Consider the following 19783-nt stretch of genomic DNA (forward strand, 5'->3'; position numbering starts at 1 on the left):
AGGCGAGGAAAAAAAAGAGCAGGCATATGGGAAGGTGAGGCGTAAACCTGGAGAGAGGCACAGATGGAGGATGAGTCATGTGACTTGTGTTGTGGAGTGGCAGGCCAGGACTTGGACTGATCCCAAGATGAGACACCAGACGGACCGTGACACCAGAAGATCCTCACCCCATGTTTATCTGCCGCAAAAACACAAAAATGAGGAGACGCCGTGGCTGGTTCGATTCCACACTAAATAAGCCATTAACCCTCCTGTTGTCCTCATTTATGGGCACCAATAAATATTGCTTCCTTGTCTGAAAAAAATCCAAAAAAATCTGCAAATTTCTGAAAATTTGCAAAACCTTCAGGAAGAAAATTCCAATAATTCCTTAAACGTTTCCCTTAAAAGTATTATTTAAAAAAAATAATAATAATAATTTGGCAAGAAAATTCTTGTAAATATTTTCAAAAAAATGAGTAAAATCCTAAAAATGTCTAAAATGATTACATATATATCAGTAAAACTTCTAATATTTTCTTAAAAACATTCACAAAAAATCTACCAAAATCCAGTGAAATTTGCTGGATTTTGGTGGATTTTTTGGTGAATGTCCTTCGGAAACATTTTTAACATTTTTTTTTTCCCACCAAAAAATGTTGAAAAATTTCCCAAAAATGTTGAAAATGTGGACATCAGAAATTTCACTGTGAAAATATTTTTTTTCCCCACATTTTCAAACTTTAAAACGGGTCAATTTTGACCCGCAGGACGACACGAGGGTTAAGAGTAAATTTAAATTCCCTGATTGTTGTTAGATTTATGTAACTTTTGAAGTGCAACATGACCTGATTAGCGCCCCGTCAAATTCATCCTCGCTCCAAGTACACTTCGGCCCCATTCCAGCTGTAATATATACGAGCCTGGACTCTGACTGGTGTTTTAGATTTGTTCTGTGGCACTACTCCAAGTCATTTACACTGCACTTATTGAAAGCATGGCTGACATTATTTATTTAACGTAGTAACAGTTCCAGCTCATCTCTCCGATTGTTTAACACCCATCTGAATACATTTTCAGTTGTGCTAAAAAGGCTGACGATACGTTGGTGCATAAGTTCGGTGTTTTCAGCAAAAAACTCCAGTGAAAACTACAGTAGATGTTTTTTCTTTTATCTTTCAGACTTTTATGGCAAGTGGGTGCTCTTAATACAATCTGATTAATCTTAACCTAAAAAGATTCATATAATACTTTATCTCTTTTTAAATTATCTGAATACATCCTTTACTTCTGGTACCGAGTGTGCTGAAGGCCTTTGCTGGCACTGATGAGGTTTAACTCATGATTTGTTATTTTTTGGCTGACTTTTCAATCAAAACGTCTTCAGGTATCAAGTCATACAAAACAAATGCTATTCTTAAACGTCTTTCACGGACAGTTTTTCCCTCTGACTCTCATGCAATAAGGTCTACATAAGGATGCAGGATGCAGTTCTTGTTGGGGTCTAATACCTCTGCGGCACGACTAAAAACAGTGTCCCTTCTTCGCTAAAAAGGCAGGCAGAACTCTTTGTGGAGGTCCAAAAACTTTTCAAACAAGCCTTGACGCAGCTCCAGGTCCTTGTTTGTTGTAGACAAACAGAGATCCAAGATGTAAAATCCACTCTGGCTTCTCTTAATAGTCCACTTGACTCTTTCAGGAGCCACAAGGTCCTGTCCGGATAAATCCAGAGCAGCTATATTTATGTCTGCGAAGCTACCAGGCCCTTTTATTTAGGCGGTATGACCACAAGTGGCGCCCCTCTCCTCGGCCTCCACATTAGCACTTGGGCGTCGTTGGCGTTGGGCCTCCCCAGTGCGTTGGGAGGGATGGGCTCCTGGTAGTTGAGGATGTGCGGCTGTTCCTGGTATGGACGGCCCACCAACGAGGCCCGAGAGCCCAGAGGCATGTCTGGATCCACGGCGATGTCCACCCGCATCCGCCACCGCACCGTCTGCAACACGATACGCTCCTGCAGGAGGAGAAGCCTGATGTTAGCATGGTCGATACTGTGTTTGTGAATGGTGTGGTCTATTTCAGGCACATCTTGTTGGAGCCTCTTTTGATTGTGCATTATGTCCTGCTGCAAGGAGACATGTGGTTAATGTGCACAGTAATGAATGGTGGTATTAAGGATCTTTTAATTGTAGCTGACGCAGGAGAACATTTGAATGAGACACAGAATTTCTTAATCAGCACTGAAGACAAGCCTGAACACCTTCTCTAGATGATCCTACAAAGAATCCAACTCTTCCAAAAAAGACGGCACACAACTACTGCAGTCACTTGATGCTGGACTGACTTCTGATGCCCACTGCAGGGAATTTATTCAGGAGAACTAAAGGCACTGATGAGCTACTCTGTAACTTTACACCAGGAAAAGAAGTGCAGGATGGGCTGATTACATCACAGCCAGTCTGTGTGGAAATGCTAGAGTAGTTTTTAAACAGCAGGTGTTTTTTCATTTCCAGCCAACCAAAACACGTCTGTGATCTGTGGATGCAGCTTAAAGGAAACTGGTGCAGATTAAACACAGACTCCTTGGTGCTCTCTGTGTTTTGGTCCTGTACCTTGGTGACAGAGTTCATGGCCACCAGCCAGGTGATGAAACTCTGGTCCCTGGTGATGTGGGTCAGCATGGGTGTGTTGCTGTTGCTGATGGGAACCGCCCAGGTCACGCTGGGGTAGAAGTTGTCATTCATGCTGACCGTCAGACGGGACGGTTTGGACGTGGGTCCGGTCAGAGTGACCGTCTCTGTGGTGTTGCCGTACCAGGGGTAGCTGACGCCGTCCGAGTCGCTGATGGCCTTGACCCGACCCTCTCTGAGCTCTGGTAGCTCCCAGCTGGACCTGGAGGAGGACGGAGAGGATCAGACACACACACACACACACACACAGACACAGCACTAGTCTGGAAGTCTCTTCTGTACACTTACATGCCAATATCTCCATAGGTGTTGTAGAACTCCATCTGGGTACAAGCTTGGATCCATCCCACCACCCAGGTTTCATTGCGGGGCACTGGCGGCATCACAACTCCTGCTGAGGCCCTGAAGTAAGGCGTCTTGTAACGCAGCACAATCGGTGAGTTCTCCTCGATGATGGTGGGACACTGGTCAATAGAGGCGGACACCTCGTACACCACAATGTTCTCCCGTCTGATGCGGGGCTTGCATGCAATGCTCTGAATACAGCCCATAGTGCAGGCAGCAAGCAGGATGAGCAAAACCAGAGAAGAAGGGAACAGATGATACCTGGCCAGTATGCACATCAGTCCCCCTCAGGGTTCCACCCTTGCCTGAAGAGCAGATCTTAATCTTTCAATTCATCAGTAATGGGAAGAAGGGAAAAAAAAGCAGGACAGAAAAATGCTGATGGAGGAACACAGTCACCATTGATCAAACATCAGAGTATCCACCATCATATGCTGAGGATGTTGTGGAGGTGAGCTCGCAGTGCTGACTTGGGGGGAAGTATCACAGATCTCCGCAGCCTCCTCCCCCCGGTCTGCCTGCTGACTGCCGCACTGCCCTTGGCGCTCGTCCCCAGAAACTGCAATCCGGCCTCCCCTGGGCTGCTGCTGCTGCTTCTCCGCCGAGCGTCCGCAGGCTCCTCCGCTCCGAGTCGAGTCCGCGCGTCCGGCTGCACGTCGGTGCCCCTTGATCCTGCTGCTCTGCTCCCGGCTCTGCGCTGTCATGTCAAGTGGCGACAGGGCAGCCAGGTGCGTCAGAGGAGGGGGGCTCGATGCCTTTTGTTTGCTTGGCTTTTCCCTGGATTAGCCCTCCACCCGCGCGGCGCCCTCAAAACGCAAAATCGGGGTCTTCATCACTTTGACCTACATGAAAAGAAGCTCCGTCAAAAATAAAGAGAGGCTTATAGAGGCGAGCCGACGGGGCTGTAACGCGCTATTTTAATGCTTCCCTCCCAGCGTACTTCCATTCTTGGGGACGCATGAATGGTGCATCATGAATGGAGGCAGCGAGGCAGCATAAACGAGCGGAAAAGCAGCGACTATATACAATGTCGGTCGGCCGCCTCTTCGGTGCGTCTCGTCGGGCTGCTGAGCATCAACGGACCGGAGAGCATCCTCCTCCAGCGGCGGGTCGCCCTGTTCGCTTTGGAGATGCTGATGCTGTTGGAGGCAGAGGAGGAGGGGCGTCACCCGACCTCTGCATTGAAAAAAATAACAAGTGCATGGGGCGGGGCTACGCGTTGCGTCACGGGTCGATTCGGCAAATCCCATTGGTCGCCGAGCTCGATCGCGGAAGTGGTGTCGCCAGTGCTCATCGACCGACGCTGACACGCATTCTCCGGGCGGCTCGGCTGGTTATTTCACGCTCGCACCCCGCCGGTTCGCGTCCGTCGCTGGTGGTTTATGCTCAGCCGTTTGTTCGGGTCTCAGAGGGTGCCGTCCTTCCTCTACCGGGTGTCGCTGATAATGAAGCCGCAGGTTGTCTTCGTGCTGGGCGGGCCTGGCGCCGGCAAAGGGACCCAGTGCTCCAAAATCGTGGAGGTACGAGAGATAGCGAGGAAAATGACAAAGAAAAGCGCTGATTTGTGATGGTTAAGATTGAGCATGTCGTGATGAATTCAGTGTTCAGTGGGTTTCTGGACTGTTGTGGCTTTTAGGAGCATCTTTTCAATGAGGTATTGTCTCATTTTCGCTGAGTTCCGGTTGTCCTCTAAAAACGAAGCTGGGTGTTAGCCTGTCATGCTAGCTGGTTAGCCACTCAGTTTATGTGCTAATTTTAAACATAAACAGCAGCTGTAGATATCAGCTTAAATCTCCAGGACTGTCTAAATATGTGTTTTCTGGCAACTAAGTCAAAGCAGTAAAGAACGCAATGTATTTTAGCTTTTAAATGTATTTAGCTGTGTGAAAGCTCTGAATGAATGGGCTACATTAAAGCTTGGGTTGGGACTGCTATTACCACTATTTTTCCACGATTTTACCGATTAATCGATAACTTAATTTGCTCCTAAAAATGGAAAATGACCGTTTCATGTAAGTGCAATTTTGGGGGGCAAACTGTGTCTCGTTGTGTAATTCAGCACAGTAGGAAATGTAAGCAAAAGTTCAAACTGGAGACTCCATCACGAATAAAAAAAAAGAGGTCAAAAGTGCTGCTCCAAAAGAAATCCAAGCTTCTGTCAAACTCTTGAAGAAAGTGGTAAAGTTTGGTCTGTTTGAAAGTGGATATTCTACAAGCACTGGTCAGCTAAAATTAGTCTTTCACCCCTTATTGTGTAACTCTTCTCTGACTACAGCGATCGTGTCAAATTAGGTTAAATTATATTGCATAATTTACTACATAGCAGCTGTGTTTAACTTCTGTGTATGGTTACTTTATCAGATGATGGTATAGTCATAATATCTAGATTCCAGCAGTGCAGATTAGCAGTTTAAAGGTGACTGCTGGTTATTTTGAGTCACATTTTTGCCACTGTTTCATACTTGTTCTGTTGTTTGACTACAGAAAATTACGGAAATGAGATCAGCTTTGTTGGGAATTTGACTGTATTAAAATGCAGTATATGTGGGCACAGAGAGCAGGAAATGAAATCATTTTATAAAGCCTCCTGGCAGAATAGCACTCTGTTTCTTTTGTACATTTCGCAGTGCTCCTTTGCCATTGGAACTTTGCACAGTGTACAAACCACCTTTTTTGTACAGTCATAATTTGGAGGATGGATGGATGGATGGATGGATGGATGGATGGATGGATGGATAGATAGATAGATAGATAGATATAGTTGATTATGCTGAGTCTTTATTAACTTTGCATAGTGCAAACAGAAGACATCCTGTTGACATTTCTTCCACGTTGTAACCTTATCATAGGCTTATCTATGTCTGTCTGGTTATGTAATGGTAAGTGTAGGTCTGGAGTGCACTTGGCAAGCCCATCATAGGCTTTGAACAAGCAGAAACACATCTTGACATTTGTTAGATGAGGAACTGATCACACCCTATAGGTGTTACCCAATTAAAAGTCATATATTTTAGTGTATATATATATATATATATATATATATATATATATATATATATATATATATATATATATATATATATAGCACCTTATTGTGAGTCACATTGTAGCCACTATTTCATGCTTGTTCTGTTGTCTGATTACAGAAAATTACAAAAATGATATCATATATTTTAATGTATATATAGTGCCTTATTGTGAGTCACATTAAATATATGACTTTTATATATATGTGACTAAAATATGACTTTTACAGGGGTTACCCAATTAAAAGTCATATATTTTAATATATATAGCACATGTTTAGTAAAACAAAGATATTGGATAAAACTGACATTGCAATATTTGTTTTTCTGTGATGTGTGACTTGAATAATAATAATAATAGTCCAAAGTCCAAGTTACAAAGTGCGCCACAAGGCAGTAAAATAATATCGACAAGTCATAGCATGATTAGAATATTATAGACAGATTAAAAGAAAATCAGGAAATGCTCCTCATAAAAGTATGTTTTAAGTAGAGGTCACTTATTCAACCTACAAGTTTTTATTCCAGAGCCTCAGGGCCACAACTGACCACACTCCTGTAGTTTTCAGCCGCACCTCTGGAATAGACAAAAGAAATCAACCTCATGATCTCAAAGTGTGCACTGCTGCACACAGTGTTAAAAGATCAGATATAAAGCTAGCAGAGAGGCAATGAAGGGCCTCAAAGTAATCAGTAAAATCTTAAAATCTATCCTAAAATATACCAGGGCCTCTCACTTTTCTTGGTTCCTGATTGTGGTTAAATAACTATTATTATTGCTCTGCTTGTGCTGATTTAAATGTCAAATTAACCTTGGTGGCAACAACTACAAGACACTTCTGACAGAGCATCTGTTGTTGGCCAACGTCATCTTTCCTGTAGCTGAAATATTTTTGTATGACTGAGGTTGAATTTGTTTTTGCAACCAAACCTTTCTTTTTTGTGTTTTACTTCCTGGTCCTCGCTCCTTTTGCTGCGCATATCTGAATCCTGCATGTGTCTTGAGGAATAAAGTTAAAGAAAAAACTCGGTGGATCCAAGAAATCTCAGTAAAATACACCGATCGGCCACAACGTTATGACCACTGACAGGTGAAGCGAATAACATTGATCATATTGGTACTATGGAGTGTTCTGCTGGAGAACCTTGGATTTTGGCATCCATGTTGATGAGACTTAAACACCAAAATGAACATTGTCCCAGAACAAGCACACTCCCTCATGCAAATGGAAATCCCAAATGTCACTGGCCTTCCCCTGCAGGAAAATGCATCCCACCACATCATGAAAACATCAAACAATCAGGAACATGACAGTCACCCAAAATGTAAATTTGACTTTGAAACTTCCAAGACCCCATTCTGATCAAGAATCAACAGGATGCAGTTGAACAAATTTGATTTCCAGAGTACCCAAAGGGGCCACTGCCAACGTTCCTGGTTTAGACCCCATAGGACACCCTAAGACAGGAATGTCAAACTCATTCTAGTTCAGGGGCCACATTCAGCCCAATTTGATCTCAAGTGGCCCACACCAGTAAAGTCAGAGCATAATAACCTGTAGATAACCACAACTCCAAATGTTTCCTTTGTTTTAATGCAAAAAAAAGTACATTCTGAAAGTGTTCACATTTAAGGAATTATCTTTTTACAAAACATCATGAACATTCTGAAATCTCTTAAGAAAACTAAGTTCAATTTCAGCAATATCATGCCTCAGTTTATCATTTACACATTGCAACTTACAGATCACAGTGTTTCTACAAAGGAACAAAACATTTAGTCACAGCTATCTGAAACTGAACAATGTAGTATTTTACTTTAAAATCAAAATGACAAAAACGTGAAAAACAACAAAAATCAGACAAAAAAACAAGACAAAAACAACAAAATATTACAAAAATTAGGCTTAAAACAACAAAGAACAATGAGCAGTCTAGTATTTTAGTTTATGATCAAAGGGCCATATGTTTGACACGCTGCCCTACGAGGTCCTCTGGTCCGGGTCCAGTGGTTCAGAGCATTTCTGACCACATAAGGGGAACCAACACAACATTGGGCAGGTGGTCATAATGCTATGCCTGATCTGTGTATGTTGTAAGACAAGCTTCTCTTGTAGATTACTCATGAAAAATAAGAACATTGTGAGTTTTCTTTTGGTATCAAGCAGCAAAAAACAAGTAATAACCCATGATAACCCGCTCAGTTGCACTTCTGGTCATGTGACCATTGATTGTCTGCAGTTATTCATCTCCCATGTTCTGGGTGGGTCTGGAGAGTGTGAGTGATCCAAAGTAACGTCTAGTGAGTCAAACGTTCCCTGAGGCTAATTTATTTGTTCGCTGGACTGAAGGTATTTTTATAAGCTGTGTAGAAAGTCTAAAAAGCCAGAACTCAACTGAAGGATGCCGCTTAGATGTTTGTCTGAAAGTCAAACTAATGAAAACCTGAGAAGCTGCAGCTCTACTGGAGGCCAACATGGAGTCTTTGATGTGTGTGTGTTTGCTAGAGAGTGCTTCTTTAAGAGAGACTTTATAACTGCTTCTGTCCGCCGATGCTTCTGGGTGTCGGCCTCCATGCTTCAAGTGCAGTGGTTTGGCCTGAACGGCAGCTTGGCATAGAGGCTCCTTTCATTCAGTGTACAAGGATTGACTTTTTCCAGGCCTGTGAGTGACAAGGATTTAATCTGTCAGTAAAAGCTTCTCCTCCTCGCTGTAGAAGTTTGTTGTTAATAGAATTATGCAAACTTAAAAAACTTGTCACATTCTCATCAGACATGAGTGGTTTTGATATGCGTTTCTTTGAGGTGCCACTTTCAATCACAAGACCAATCTATAATTAAACATGTGTTGTTGTTTTTTTTTTTAAATTCTTCTCAGGGCTACAACTACACCCATTTGTCAGCTGGAGACTTACTCAGGGAGGAGCGAGCCAGAGAGGGCTCAGAATGTGGACAGCTCATCGCCAATTACATCAAAGAGGGCAAAATTGTTCCAGTCGAGATCACCATCAACTTACTGAAGCAGGTATGTAACAATTGAAGGCTGTAAATCTGGCTTGTGTTTGTCTAGCGAGAAATAAAACCCTAATGTGTCTGGACTGTTTTATGTAAACCCATACCAACCTTGAATAAATTCTTCATCTAAGTGCAGCATTACATTTTTGTTCTGGTTTGTGCTTTGTCAGGCTATGGAAGAGACGATGCAGAAAGACGAGAAGAAGTTCCGTTTCCTCATAGACGGTTTCCCCCGCAACGAGGACAACCTTCAAGGGTGGAACACTGTCATGGATGGCAAAGCAGACGTCAAATTTGTGCTTTTCTTTGACTGCGGCGAAGAGGTACGTCATGGAAACTATAGAGCTACAAACCGCTTAAGCTGTTTTTAGTGACACACTGTGCCGAGCTGACGCGATCGACGTTTTTATGCTGAGGAAATGAGCTCCTTTGTCCACAGGTTTGCATTGACAGATGTCTAGAAAGAGGGAAGAGCAGCGGACGCACAGATGACAACAGAGAAAGCCTGGAGAAAAGGTGCAGTCCTCCACCACTGACAGTGTTAGGCTATTCAACTACAGATTTTAGAATACACATTGTGCTGTACTGCTGCTGTCTACAATTGATTTCATGTATTTATTTCCTTGTGTTTGTAGCAAAACACAACAAACACATCTGATGAGTATAGATTTCTCTGACCCATTTAAGTGAATGCTGGATACCTGCATGTGTGTTTTTGACCTAATTTGTGTCTCCTTTAAGTCCCCTGTGTCACCTGACCCCAATAACCAGCCATATATTCCTTCAATGCAGAATCCAGACCTACCTGCAGTCTACACGACCAATCATTGAGCTGTATGAGAAGCACGGCAAGGTGCGCACTGTAGACGCTTCTCGCTGTGTGGAAGAGGTGAGTAAATGTCAACGATGGTGCCCATGAATGTCACTCAGATTGTTGAAGGAAGGGATTGTGGTCAAACAGTGAAACAAGAAGAGCACTCAGAGAGCGCAGTACTCCGCCAAGGCCGCTCAGTCATTCTATCATTTCCTACGGATGAAATCTTGCAAAAATTCACAGAACTCGCACCACTATAGAATGTAACCATTTAATATAGATGTACCCACAAACAAAATGACCTTGAGCTGAGCACAAGCATGTCTTACGCATGTGCACGTTATGTACGGATACCGAATCTTGTGACCTAAATATGTAGCGGGCGGCGGGAATTGATGGGACTCGAAAACACCCCAACAATTTAATTAATTGTTCCTTGCACGATTCCCGACAGATAAGTCCCGAGAAGTCCTCAGTGGTGGATTTGTAGTAGGATCACAATCATGTGATCGTCAGCAGGCAGCTGATGTAGCATTCACTTGTTGCCATATTTACAGTGACGCCCTGCCGCTATCTCACAGTGATACAGAAATCTTTAACGAATCCGTGGATCCAGACTATAAGCCGCATCATTGCCAAAATCTAATCACTTGATGTCATTTCTGTCCTTCCCTGAAAATTTCATCCAAATCTGTTTGTTTTTGAGTAATGTTGCTAACAAACAGCATATTTTATAACTAAACACAGCAAAAATAAGACTTTAATTTGGAGAATGAAGGTGAAAACTCATTTATTTGAAACTTATTTTATTGATTTAGTTTTCATTTTTTGCAGTCCGTTATTAATGCGTCTCATTGTATTTTATGAAAGTGAAAACAAAGGCAGACATTACAGCCTTCAATACTCAGATAGTGGTGTTATGATATAATGATGTTTGTGATAACCGTGACATAAAATATTGATGCCATGTTAATAATAGACATACTATATTATCACAAATAATCCAGCTTAGCTACAACCTACAGTACTGTTATGATTACAGAGTCTCTCCACAAAAACGACAAAATACAAAGTTAAAGATAAATTTACCTGATGGCTTTTTTATTGATAGCACAATAATGTTATCGAGAATTATCTTGGCTACTTCAAAATCTGAAAAAAATAATAATAAATTGATTAGTCAGTCCATGGAGGATTAAAGTAATTTGGATATTAAATAATGTATGTAAATAATGTAAATGCATTGGTGGTTTTGACTTTCTGTCTTTACTTTGTTTAGACATTTTTACACTTATAAGCTAATTGAGGTGTAATCCATAATGAAAATTATCCTTCAAATCACTGAAACCTGTCTGGTCTTGGTCATTTCATTTCAAGTTTAGCCAAAACCAAAAGGATTTATTCCCCAAATTAAATGTTTATATATGTATCTTGTCTTAAGGGTCATAAAATTGTGCAGTAACTGAAATACAGTCGCTGTTTGTGTCAGAGTGCACTAACTTGTTGTTCTCTTCCAGGTGTTTGCTGATGTGAAAGCCATCCTAGACAAGGAGGGCTGAGCTTCTCCAACTGCCACCAACATTCATTTACCTTTTAGTTTTCTTTTTATCAACTGCAATTACACTATTATGAGTTTATATGTCCATTCATATGACTTTATACGTTTGGTTACCTTTAATTTCTGTGTCTTTTTGGGTTTATTTTTTCTGTAAATGCTACACTGTTTGCGAGCGTATGTGTGTGTGTATGTGTGTGTACAATGCGTACCGGTATGAATGAGAGGCAGAGATGTCTAGCAGCTACTTGTAATCAGCTAGTTCATGTTCAGAGGAGCACGCAGTTCACCGTCTTTCATAACAGTCGGGGGCCTTTGCATTGAAAATCAATGCATTGTTGGCTCAGAGAGGCACTTGTTTGTCAAAATCAAAGACACTTACAGTACAGGAAGTCTCTAAACAATGCTATTTATCACTTATGTCTTCTGAGTAACATGTCAAGAGAAGCAGCCATCACGCTTCAGACCAAATAGTCGTTTGACCTGAGGACAAGGGTTTAGTTTAGTCTTGACTGAACGGCCAACAGCCTGTCTGGCATCCAAATAATATGAATCCAACATGTGTGTCTCATGTTTAGTGGATGGGAACTACAGAGGCATGACCAGGGAGCAGTTTTGTGCCATGTAGATGTTATCAGGTATGTTTCTGTGATTAGATGAGTATTTAAAAACCTCAGTGTGCTTCATCACAGCTATGACATCTGGGACTAGTCATAGTGAGAACATGGAGATGAAAACGAGCACTTAACTCTGTACTGTATCTGCTTGTATGAAGGAGCATAAAGTGGAAAAGTCAAAAACGCTGACTTTTTGTTGTCTTGTTTTACCTCAGTTACTTGAAGAATCTTTCTCCCGAGTCTGTATTTAATAGTTTTGTCTCATGTATCGGCAGAAGTGTTAAATTGTAGAAAAATTTTGATCATTTTGTAAAGTTTTTCACAACAGTTACACAAAACCTCAGGTCCCTGGATAGTGTTCAACCTGATCGCCCAGCAGGGGGCGCCTCACACCATAACTTTAGAAAAGGTTTCAGTTCAAAGTTTAACAGGCGTTTGAAGACATCTTAAGCAAAGGATGAATAAACTAGTATTGAAAGAAAGATCCATTTACTGAGAACAAAAAATGAATACAAAAGTACTTATATGTAGATTAGAAGCCTTAAATGCATGTCTATTACTATGTATTTCTGCGAATCTATACCACTCAATTATTCATTTTCAAATGTAATTGCTTTGAGAATTATGTTATTTGGAGTTTCATTCACGTATCTGAGCATATTTTCTTGCTTTTTTTTTTTTTTTTTTTTTTAGGATTTAGAAACATTTAGCTAATGAAACCATTGGAACTTCTCCAAATCAGTTCAGGTTTGTTTTAACCAGAATGTAAATGTTACATTTCCAAGAATATAATATGCTGTAAAATGCTCAGGTGAAAAATAATGGGCACAAGTAGAGCAATTTATGCTACATAATATACATTTTATTTTCATGGTTTTTTATATATATATATATATATATATATATATATATATATTTCACATATATATAATCTGCAGTTACAAAGACATTTGCTTACATATTACTATTATTCCTGAGTGTTTTAGCTTGAGGCCTGGTGTATCTGCATTTCAAGAGCTACACACAACAGAGTAGAAGTTTCCAAAATAACTGTACCTTGACACGCATACACATGACAACAGGGCCAAGTACCGAATGGGAAATGCGTTCCAAAAGCAGTTAACTACTGCGGCTGTCGAAAGTAAAAATGCACTGATAGTTAGTCTGGGAAAGTAGCTGATAGAAAAGGCTGAATGTAAGGCACTATAATTATACTAGTTTGTATGAGTGCGCTATAATACGTACAGTTAGGTAAAAAAAAGATCAAAGTTTAATGATCCCACTGAGAAAACTGGACCATCGCAGCACCAAAAGTAAGGGAATACAGCAAATTAAAAATATAAATAAGAAAACAAGTGCTGGGAATGGGGTTTAACAAACTGAACATGTCAAGAACATTTTAAGTAGAAATATCTGCATGACAAGTATGAAAATATGTGGATTACAGCATCATGAGTATGTGCAAAATACCAACATGAACCTAGAAATGACTCGAAAAAGAAAATATGTACAATACGTAGCCATTTCTTAAATGAATGACGATCTGTAGATATTACAGTATGTACCACAAACTATGACATGGCAAAATAATAAGCTCTTGTGTTACTGACAGTCAGTGAAGCTTACTGCATGTAAGAAAAAAACGTACTTAACGTAAATATATTTGTACTCTGCCAGCAGATGGCAATCTGAAAATATATAATCTTATTTACAGAAACAGCCTTATGAAAAACAACTGCATAAGACCACATTACTGGGCAAATTCATACCAATATCTGAAGCAAAAGTGTAACAGTGAACCTCAATACGAACGAAAAGGAGGACTGTCCTTCAATGCACACATTCTGTTGACTAATTGGCGAAACAGAGAAATACCTACTCATTCACATTCAAGATGTACATTCTGTTGTTAAACATTCAGGATGAAAGCATAAACTTCTACAGTCTTTGAAATACCAAAGAGTTACTTTAAGTAATGTGCGTTACTTACAAATACATCAAGGGCAAATATATATAATAATTAGGTTTCTGTTTGTATTTAAGAAAAAACACAAACTTTTGACAGCGTGGTGGCTGGTGAAAAAAGGAAAAGATTGACAAGTGTGCAGCCGTCTCAGCAGGAGTTCAATGGGCCTGTGATCATGTTGCCGGGAGACCTGCGGTACTGAGCCTTGGTGTTGGTGACGGCACCATGCTTCTGCCGGAGATGCAGCCGCAGCTGACTCTTGTGTCTGAAGTGCAGGTCACATTTTTCACACTAAAGAAAAGGATTAAAAAAAAAAAAACAACACGATTTAGAATCACCTAGTTTCATCCCCCACCCTGCCAACAATAGTTCATAGCTCCCTGGATCACCACTCAGGAATTATAACTATTGATAGGCATATGGATCACTGGGGTGAAGGGATTACTCTCCTTTTAGCAGCCAGACACAGTGGATAAGGAGGGGAGGCCGACTAGGAGGCTTACATGATAAGGCTTCTCTCCGGTGTGAATACGCATGTGACTCTTGAGCGTTTGAAGGTGGCGGAAGTGTGTTCCACAAATCTCACAAGGGTATGGTTTCTCTCCGGTATGTATTAACACATGGGCGCGAAGATGGGCCACCTGGGGGGAAAAAAAAAACTATTTGCATAAAGGCAACACTCTCAGAAGTGAAAGTTGTGTGAAAGACAACACGTTTCTGTTCTTCTCACCTGGACAAATCGGGAACCGCACGTCTCACACTTGTACGGCTTTTCTCCAGAGTGAATTCGGGTATGGGTCTTGAGATTGGCTGGTCGGTTAAACTGAGCACCGCAGATGTTGCAATGGTATGGCTTCGCACCTGGAAGTTTAGAAAAGCGGTGAGTAAATGAGACACATTCTTAAAGCAGAATTTAACAGTACTTTTAAAAGTCAAAAAGGACTTACTAATCTTACCAGTATGAACAGTCTTATGGCTGGCCAGGTTGCCCTTGTAGCGGAAGGCAGCCTGGCAGCAGTCGCACTTGTATGGCTTGTCGCTGTGGACCTGGACCATGTGGTCTTTCAGGGAATCTTCCTCCGTAAACTTGGAGTCACATCCGTTGCAGAAATAAACATTGTTTTCTACAGAAAAAAGAGAACCAATGTGAATGCAATGCACTTCTGCGGCTTTCTTTAAAACAATCCTGCTAAATCATTAAATACAGGCAAACAATAGGATGCTTGTAGAGTCCACATACCACAACTGGAGGAGGAATAATCTGAGTGTAGCTTGGTGGTGTCATCTCCGTTGTATGAGACAGGAGAAAGATGACCCATTTCCATGCAGCGAGGGCTGTCACAGCCACAGGAGGAGCATCTGTGGTGGCTGTAGTCATAAAAGAGAAAGAATTAATACAAAGTTAGCTTTCTCATTTAACCACTTGCAATTTTTTTGTCAATTTGTTATTAATTCTGACATTGAGCTGTAGTTTACCTAATACTGCTGAGGCTGTCGCTACTCTGAGATGAAGACATTTCTTCTCTGTGCTCACTGGCTCCCTCTTCTGGCTGCTCCTCACTGTGTCCACCTGCTGCTCCACTCCTGCAGGGGCTCAGTGTAGGAGAAACGGCTCCGACATCAGAGCTGCCTCCATGAGCCTCCTTTCCATTCTCATCAGGAGTTTGGTTCATAAGAATGAACTTGTACTTCTTCCAGTTGCGGGCCTTGGCATCTTTGGGGCAGTCTGAGGGCTGTTTAAGGCTCATGCTTGCGTTTCTGCTGCTGCTGGACTCGGTGGGTGAGTTTGGCTGGCAGTCAGATCTGAGGGGGCTCTGAGGGCTACAGATGACACCTTTGCTAAAGCCTGGGGAAAGTCTCACGCAGCTGGTTTGTGGGTGATGAACGCCATCTTCCTCCATGGGAGCAGCAGGCCGTTGAAGGTTGCCGTGGGCTACCGCCGGTCGTATGACAGTGGAGGGGAAACTGGGGTGTGACGGGACAGAGTGGGAGATGGATTCGTTGTGAGCCATGATGGGGCTGGGTACCTGCGAGCATCTGATCTTATGAGCACCTTCAATCTTCCCAGCAGGGACGTGGAGGTCACCGTAGACATGATAGGAGCCGGAGGTGTTGATACCCCTGAAAACATTGGAGATGTAACCCTTGCACTCCTGGAGGGGGGTTGTGTTGGACGTGTGGTTGTTTATAAGGTCTGGCTCTTTTTCTTCAACAGGCCTGAAAGCAGAGACGTCCTCAGCCAGGTGCAACGAGCTGTTCTGTACCTCTTCAATCGGCATATCCAGGCTCTGATGCCTGCATAAACACATTCAATTCCAAGTCAGAATCCTTCAGTTTTTAACCACGACTCTAAAGCACGCGTTTTCACGTGTTCTATTTTCTTTTACCTGGACTTGATGAATCGGTGGCAGGTGTCGGCCACATGTTCCATCTGGAGGTAAATGGCTGTATTCAAGGTGGCCAAGACCAGGCTGTCGTTCAGGTTCAGGCAGGACGTGTACATGAAGTCCAGCAGGAGGGAGAAACCCTTCGGGTCCACTTTGGGGTCTAAGCTGATGGCACTAAGGTTTGCGTTCTCAGGATCCATGAAGACAGAATAAAAGAAGCCACTGTGGAAGAGCAGGAGAGATTGATGTCTCATATGAAACTGAATTTCACTATCCAGTCCTATTCAGGTGTGAAAGTACAGCTGTGTCAGGATCATTTATAATCTCAACTTAATTACGGTAAAGGAAACTTAGTTCCAGAAATAGTCTCTTCTTTTTACAAGAAAAAGTCCTAAGGTGCGTGTGATGCTGCACTCATGTCGATGTCATGATGGTGTGTACCTGCAGGCCACCAGGATGGCCTTGTGAGCATGAAACTGCTGTCCGTCCACCTGTATGGTGACGTCAGTCAGGATGTTCCTGCTGCGGAGGCGGTTGAAGTTGAGCAGGACGTCGCCTGCATGGCGTGTGAATTGAATGCAGCCATCTGCAGTCGTGGCCATGCTATCGCAATCTGTGCAAAGGGAAAAAAATGTATCTTTAATTTACATCCACAGTTGAATAAAGGCAGATGAGAAATAAAATATAATATGGTACAAAACAGTACAAAAATTAGCATAACTGTACAATATTTTTAGAAAATAAATTCAGCTTAAGTTATGACAACTGATGACATTTAACATAATTTATATATATATATATATATATGTGTGTTTTAACTTGTTTTTATCTTGAGTTATGCAACAAAATTGCATATCAGGAAAAGAAATGCAGTGCCTGATAGAAAAGCTTTGCAGTATATTCCTGAAAATGAAAATAAACAAGCTGTAGTAAAATCATAAAACTGGATAATTAAATTTTGCCCATGAAACTGGAATGTTAAAATAATACAACAAATTTTAAATGTTACACGTGGAAACTGATATTTTACAAGAAGATAAAATGTCAAATCTGGTTGTTCTTCTTTTGTCTTCTTACAACCTTTGTTTTTGAAAGGTTCTGTATAAATACTGTCATTACATAAATGCAGAATAATTGATTAGCTCTATAAAAAAATCTGTTTCATAACTTGGCTCTTTCTGCTATTGTAACACAAGCCAGCTGCCTTCAGGCTTTCAAATCAGACCAAACTTTGAACCAAACAAGTGTCTTGACTGCATCTGAACAAAAGGCGGCGCCACTTTAAAGCGAGAAGTAAAAGGGAGGTTTCCAGCATGAGGCCAATTTAATAACGGTGTTATTACAATATCACCATTTTCACATAAATTTTCCATCTAAGGCGGTTATATTTCCATTTAGCGAGTCAGCATTTAAAAAAACAACCCATGAAGAGATGATTGCAATTTTTGAGGTGAAAACAACTTTTTGAAACGTGCAATAAAGAAAGTTGGAAAAACGTGCAAACTTAGAGGGGGGAAAACAGGTAGAAATGCTGAGTTTGCGACTTAAAAATCAGCGTCTAGCTCTTCTCGGTGTGTCTGCAGCAGTGGGGTGTGCAGACAGACAGACAGGCAGACGGACAGGCAGACAGACAGACAGACAGAGTGTGTGCTGGCAGCCTGCACTTTGTAAGCGTGTTTGACGTTGAGCACATTCCGTCCTGGCTGCTCAGATTAGGTTGCCAGTACACAGAGAGGTTTCCTGTTCCCCGATATAAGTGCAACTCATCTCATTTAACCCATTTAACATTTGCTTCCCCCGTCGCTAAACTAATCTCCAGAGTTATTTCTAAAGCCTTTAAATATTTCACCACAACCGAGACAACATGATTTTGTAGGATGTGATTTCAAGGAACGACTTTTTTTTGGAAGTTTGTTGTTTGCTGCGTAACTACCACTTCCCTCCCCCTGAGCAGGCCAGCACAAGTCCAGACACTCCTGAGCTGTCATGTCCGGAGGTTAATTATATTTTTTCAAGTGTTTCTAAAAGTCTTGGCTCTGTTAAAAGTGCCGCTGTGAGGCGGGCGAGGCGTTTAAAGTGAAGTTTAAAGACTGAGAAATGCGCAGAGGAAGCCAACCGACGGTTACTGCTAAGAAGCTAACTTGTTTCATCAAATAGAAAAACTCTGAATAAAACAAAACGGTCTAACACAGAGCTAAAGGTTAGTTAGCACGGCAAAAACAGCAGTTTGTACTCGAGCAGCGGCGTCTTCTTTCACGTATAAAAAGACAACAACAATAATAAACCCGCCTCAAACACGCTAAAGTACAGTCAAAGTTAGCGCAGCTGTCACAAACATCAACACTTCGAATCTGTTACTTCACTTCTAGCTAACGGAGACACTAAATATTCTACATATTAAGGAGAAAAGTGCAGAGCCGAGGCGGCCACGGCAGCATCTGCTACTTCACTACACTTCTGACCCAATAGGGAGAAAATAGGAAGGGAAAAAAGTCACCTTGTAAAAGTTTCCTCGAAACTCTGAGCATCACCAGTTCTGAGAATCCAGTTCTAAGAAACACAGCAGCTCAATTCTCGGAATTTCAACACCGGGCCGTACCATTGTGTGCAGGGCGGGGCCGCTGCCTCCTGCCAGCCGTCGTTTATCAGCCTCATCCAGGCTGTTTGAGAAACCAGAACACACAGGTGCTCATTAAACTCCGCCACTGAATCATCTTTGTGCTTTTAAAGTGGGCGATATCGTCAATTTTCACGTTCAATTCGTCTTTTTCTGTGTCAGTTAATCTCCCCGCACGGTGGTTCGGTCCAAGTGCAAGGTCAGCTGACCGAGTTATAAATACCGTGGGGAATATGAGCGTATGTTGTAGCTGCAAGGCCTCCTGAGAAGAGTTTATTACTCATCTTCTCTTACAATAATGCACACTACTGGTTTGTTGTTTTGCTTTTTAACATTTTCTCACCATCGTGCGTTTGATTTCACTATTTTTCCTCGCCTCCAACTGCACTTCCAGTTTGCTTTAACTGCATAATTAAGTGTTTTGGCCAGAAGCCACTGGTCATCCCTTTAAAATGATTAAGAACCCTTAAAACAGTACATCCGTTCTTTTCACTATCTTTTCATCTGGTAAATTACGAACTTGAATAATTCCACGTCACTGATCGTTTCATGCGTGTCTTCAAGTGTGTGAGGTCTCTGTTGCTCACAGTGGCTGTTATGAAGTCCTATTTTTAAAAGCTACCAAAAGTAAAGTTCTCAACCTTCCACAAAGCTCACTTTCACTTGTCTGTGTGCCCACATCTTCCTGTCTCACCATCACAGCTGTGCATCAGTCTGACACAAAATAGGGCAAACTAAATCCTGTGAGTGAATGAGTCAACAAATAAGGAACCAGC

The 19783-nt window shown here is 41.8% G+C and overlaps 3 protein-coding genes across 4 annotated transcripts; 1 reads left to right on the forward strand and 2 right to left on the reverse strand.

Moving 5' to 3' along the window:
- Window positions 1-965: 965 nt before the first annotated feature.
- On the reverse strand, window positions 966-4168 carry fam78ba (family with sequence similarity 78 member Ba). The gene is made up of 3 exons (XM_023292557.3): window positions 2955-4168; window positions 2589-2868; window positions 966-1990 (listed from the first exon to the last, which is right to left on the reverse strand). The coding sequence occupies exons 1-3, from the start codon at window positions 3287-3289 to the stop codon at window positions 1748-1750; spliced, it is 858 nt and encodes a 285-aa protein (XP_023148325.2). The 5' UTR covers window positions 3290-4168; the 3' UTR covers window positions 966-1747.
- Window positions 4169-4283: 115 nt separating this feature from the next.
- On the forward strand, window positions 4284-12226 carry cmpk (cytidylate kinase). Its single transcript, XM_023292558.3, has 6 exons — window positions 4284-4531; window positions 8915-9061; window positions 9222-9374; window positions 9491-9567; window positions 9844-9940; window positions 11383-12226. Exons 1-6 carry the CDS (start codon window positions 4394-4396, stop codon window positions 11422-11424), a joined length of 654 nt encoding a protein of 217 aa, XP_023148326.2. The 5' UTR covers window positions 4284-4393; the 3' UTR covers window positions 11425-12226.
- Window positions 12227-12697: 471 nt separating this feature from the next.
- Window positions 12698-19031, reverse strand: bcl6ab (BCL6A transcription repressor b). 2 transcript variants are annotated; one of them, XM_023292548.3, is made up of 9 exons: window positions 18888-19031; window positions 16832-17003; window positions 16391-16612; window positions 15480-16298; window positions 15244-15371; window positions 14951-15127; window positions 14734-14864; window positions 14507-14644; window positions 12698-14294 (listed from the first exon to the last, which is right to left on the reverse strand). In XM_023292548.3, the coding sequence occupies exons 1-9, from the start codon at window positions 18916-18918 to the stop codon at window positions 14151-14153; spliced, it is 1962 nt and encodes a 653-aa protein (XP_023148316.2). In that variant the 5' UTR covers window positions 18919-19031; the 3' UTR covers window positions 12698-14150. The 2 variants fall into 2 exon arrangements, with proteins under 2 accessions (XP_023148316.2, XP_023148317.2); XM_023292549.3 differs by having other exon boundaries at window positions 14960-15127; window positions 18888-19030.
- Window positions 19032-19783: the final 752 nt, after the last annotated feature.

The sequence above is a fragment of the Amphiprion ocellaris genome, chromosome 10, assembly GCF_022539595.1.
Source record: "Amphiprion ocellaris isolate individual 3 ecotype Okinawa chromosome 10, ASM2253959v1, whole genome shotgun sequence".
In the NCBI taxonomy this organism is placed as follows: domain Eukaryota; kingdom Metazoa; phylum Chordata; class Actinopteri; family Pomacentridae; genus Amphiprion; species Amphiprion ocellaris.

Coding starts and splice junctions, on each gene's coding strand:
- bcl6ab (XM_023292548.3), bottom strand. CDS start 18,918: ATGCTCAGAGTTTCGAGGAAACTTTTACAAG. Junction 16,613..16,831: donor GCCATCCTGGTGGCCTGCAG/GTACACACCATC, acceptor GCTCTTCCACAG/TGGCTTCTTTTATTCTGTCT. Junction 15,372..15,479: donor GACAGCCTCAGCAGTATTAG/GTAAACTACAGC, acceptor TTATGACTACAG/CCACCACAGATGCTCCTCCT.
- fam78ba (XM_023292557.3), bottom strand. CDS start 3,289: ATGTGCATACTGGCCAGGTATCATCTGTTCCCTTCTTCTCTGGTTTTG. Junction 2,869..2,954: donor ACCTATGGAGATATTGGCAT/GTAAGTGTACAG, acceptor GTCCTCCTCCAG/GTCCAGCTGGGAGCTACCAG. Junction 1,991..2,588: donor CCATGAACTCTGTCACCAAG/GTACAGGACCAA, acceptor CTCCTCCTGCAG/GAGCGTATCGTGTTGCAGAC.
- cmpk (XM_023292558.3), top strand. CDS start 4,394: ATGCTCAGCCGTTTGTTCGGGTCTCAGAGGGTGCCGTCCTTCCTCTAC. Junction 4,532..8,914: donor AGTGCTCCAAAATCGTGGAG/GTACGAGAGATA, acceptor AATTCTTCTCAG/GGCTACAACTACACCCATTT. Junction 9,375..9,490: donor TCTTTGACTGCGGCGAAGAG/GTACGTCATGGA, acceptor CTTTGTCCACAG/GTTTGCATTGACAGATGTCT.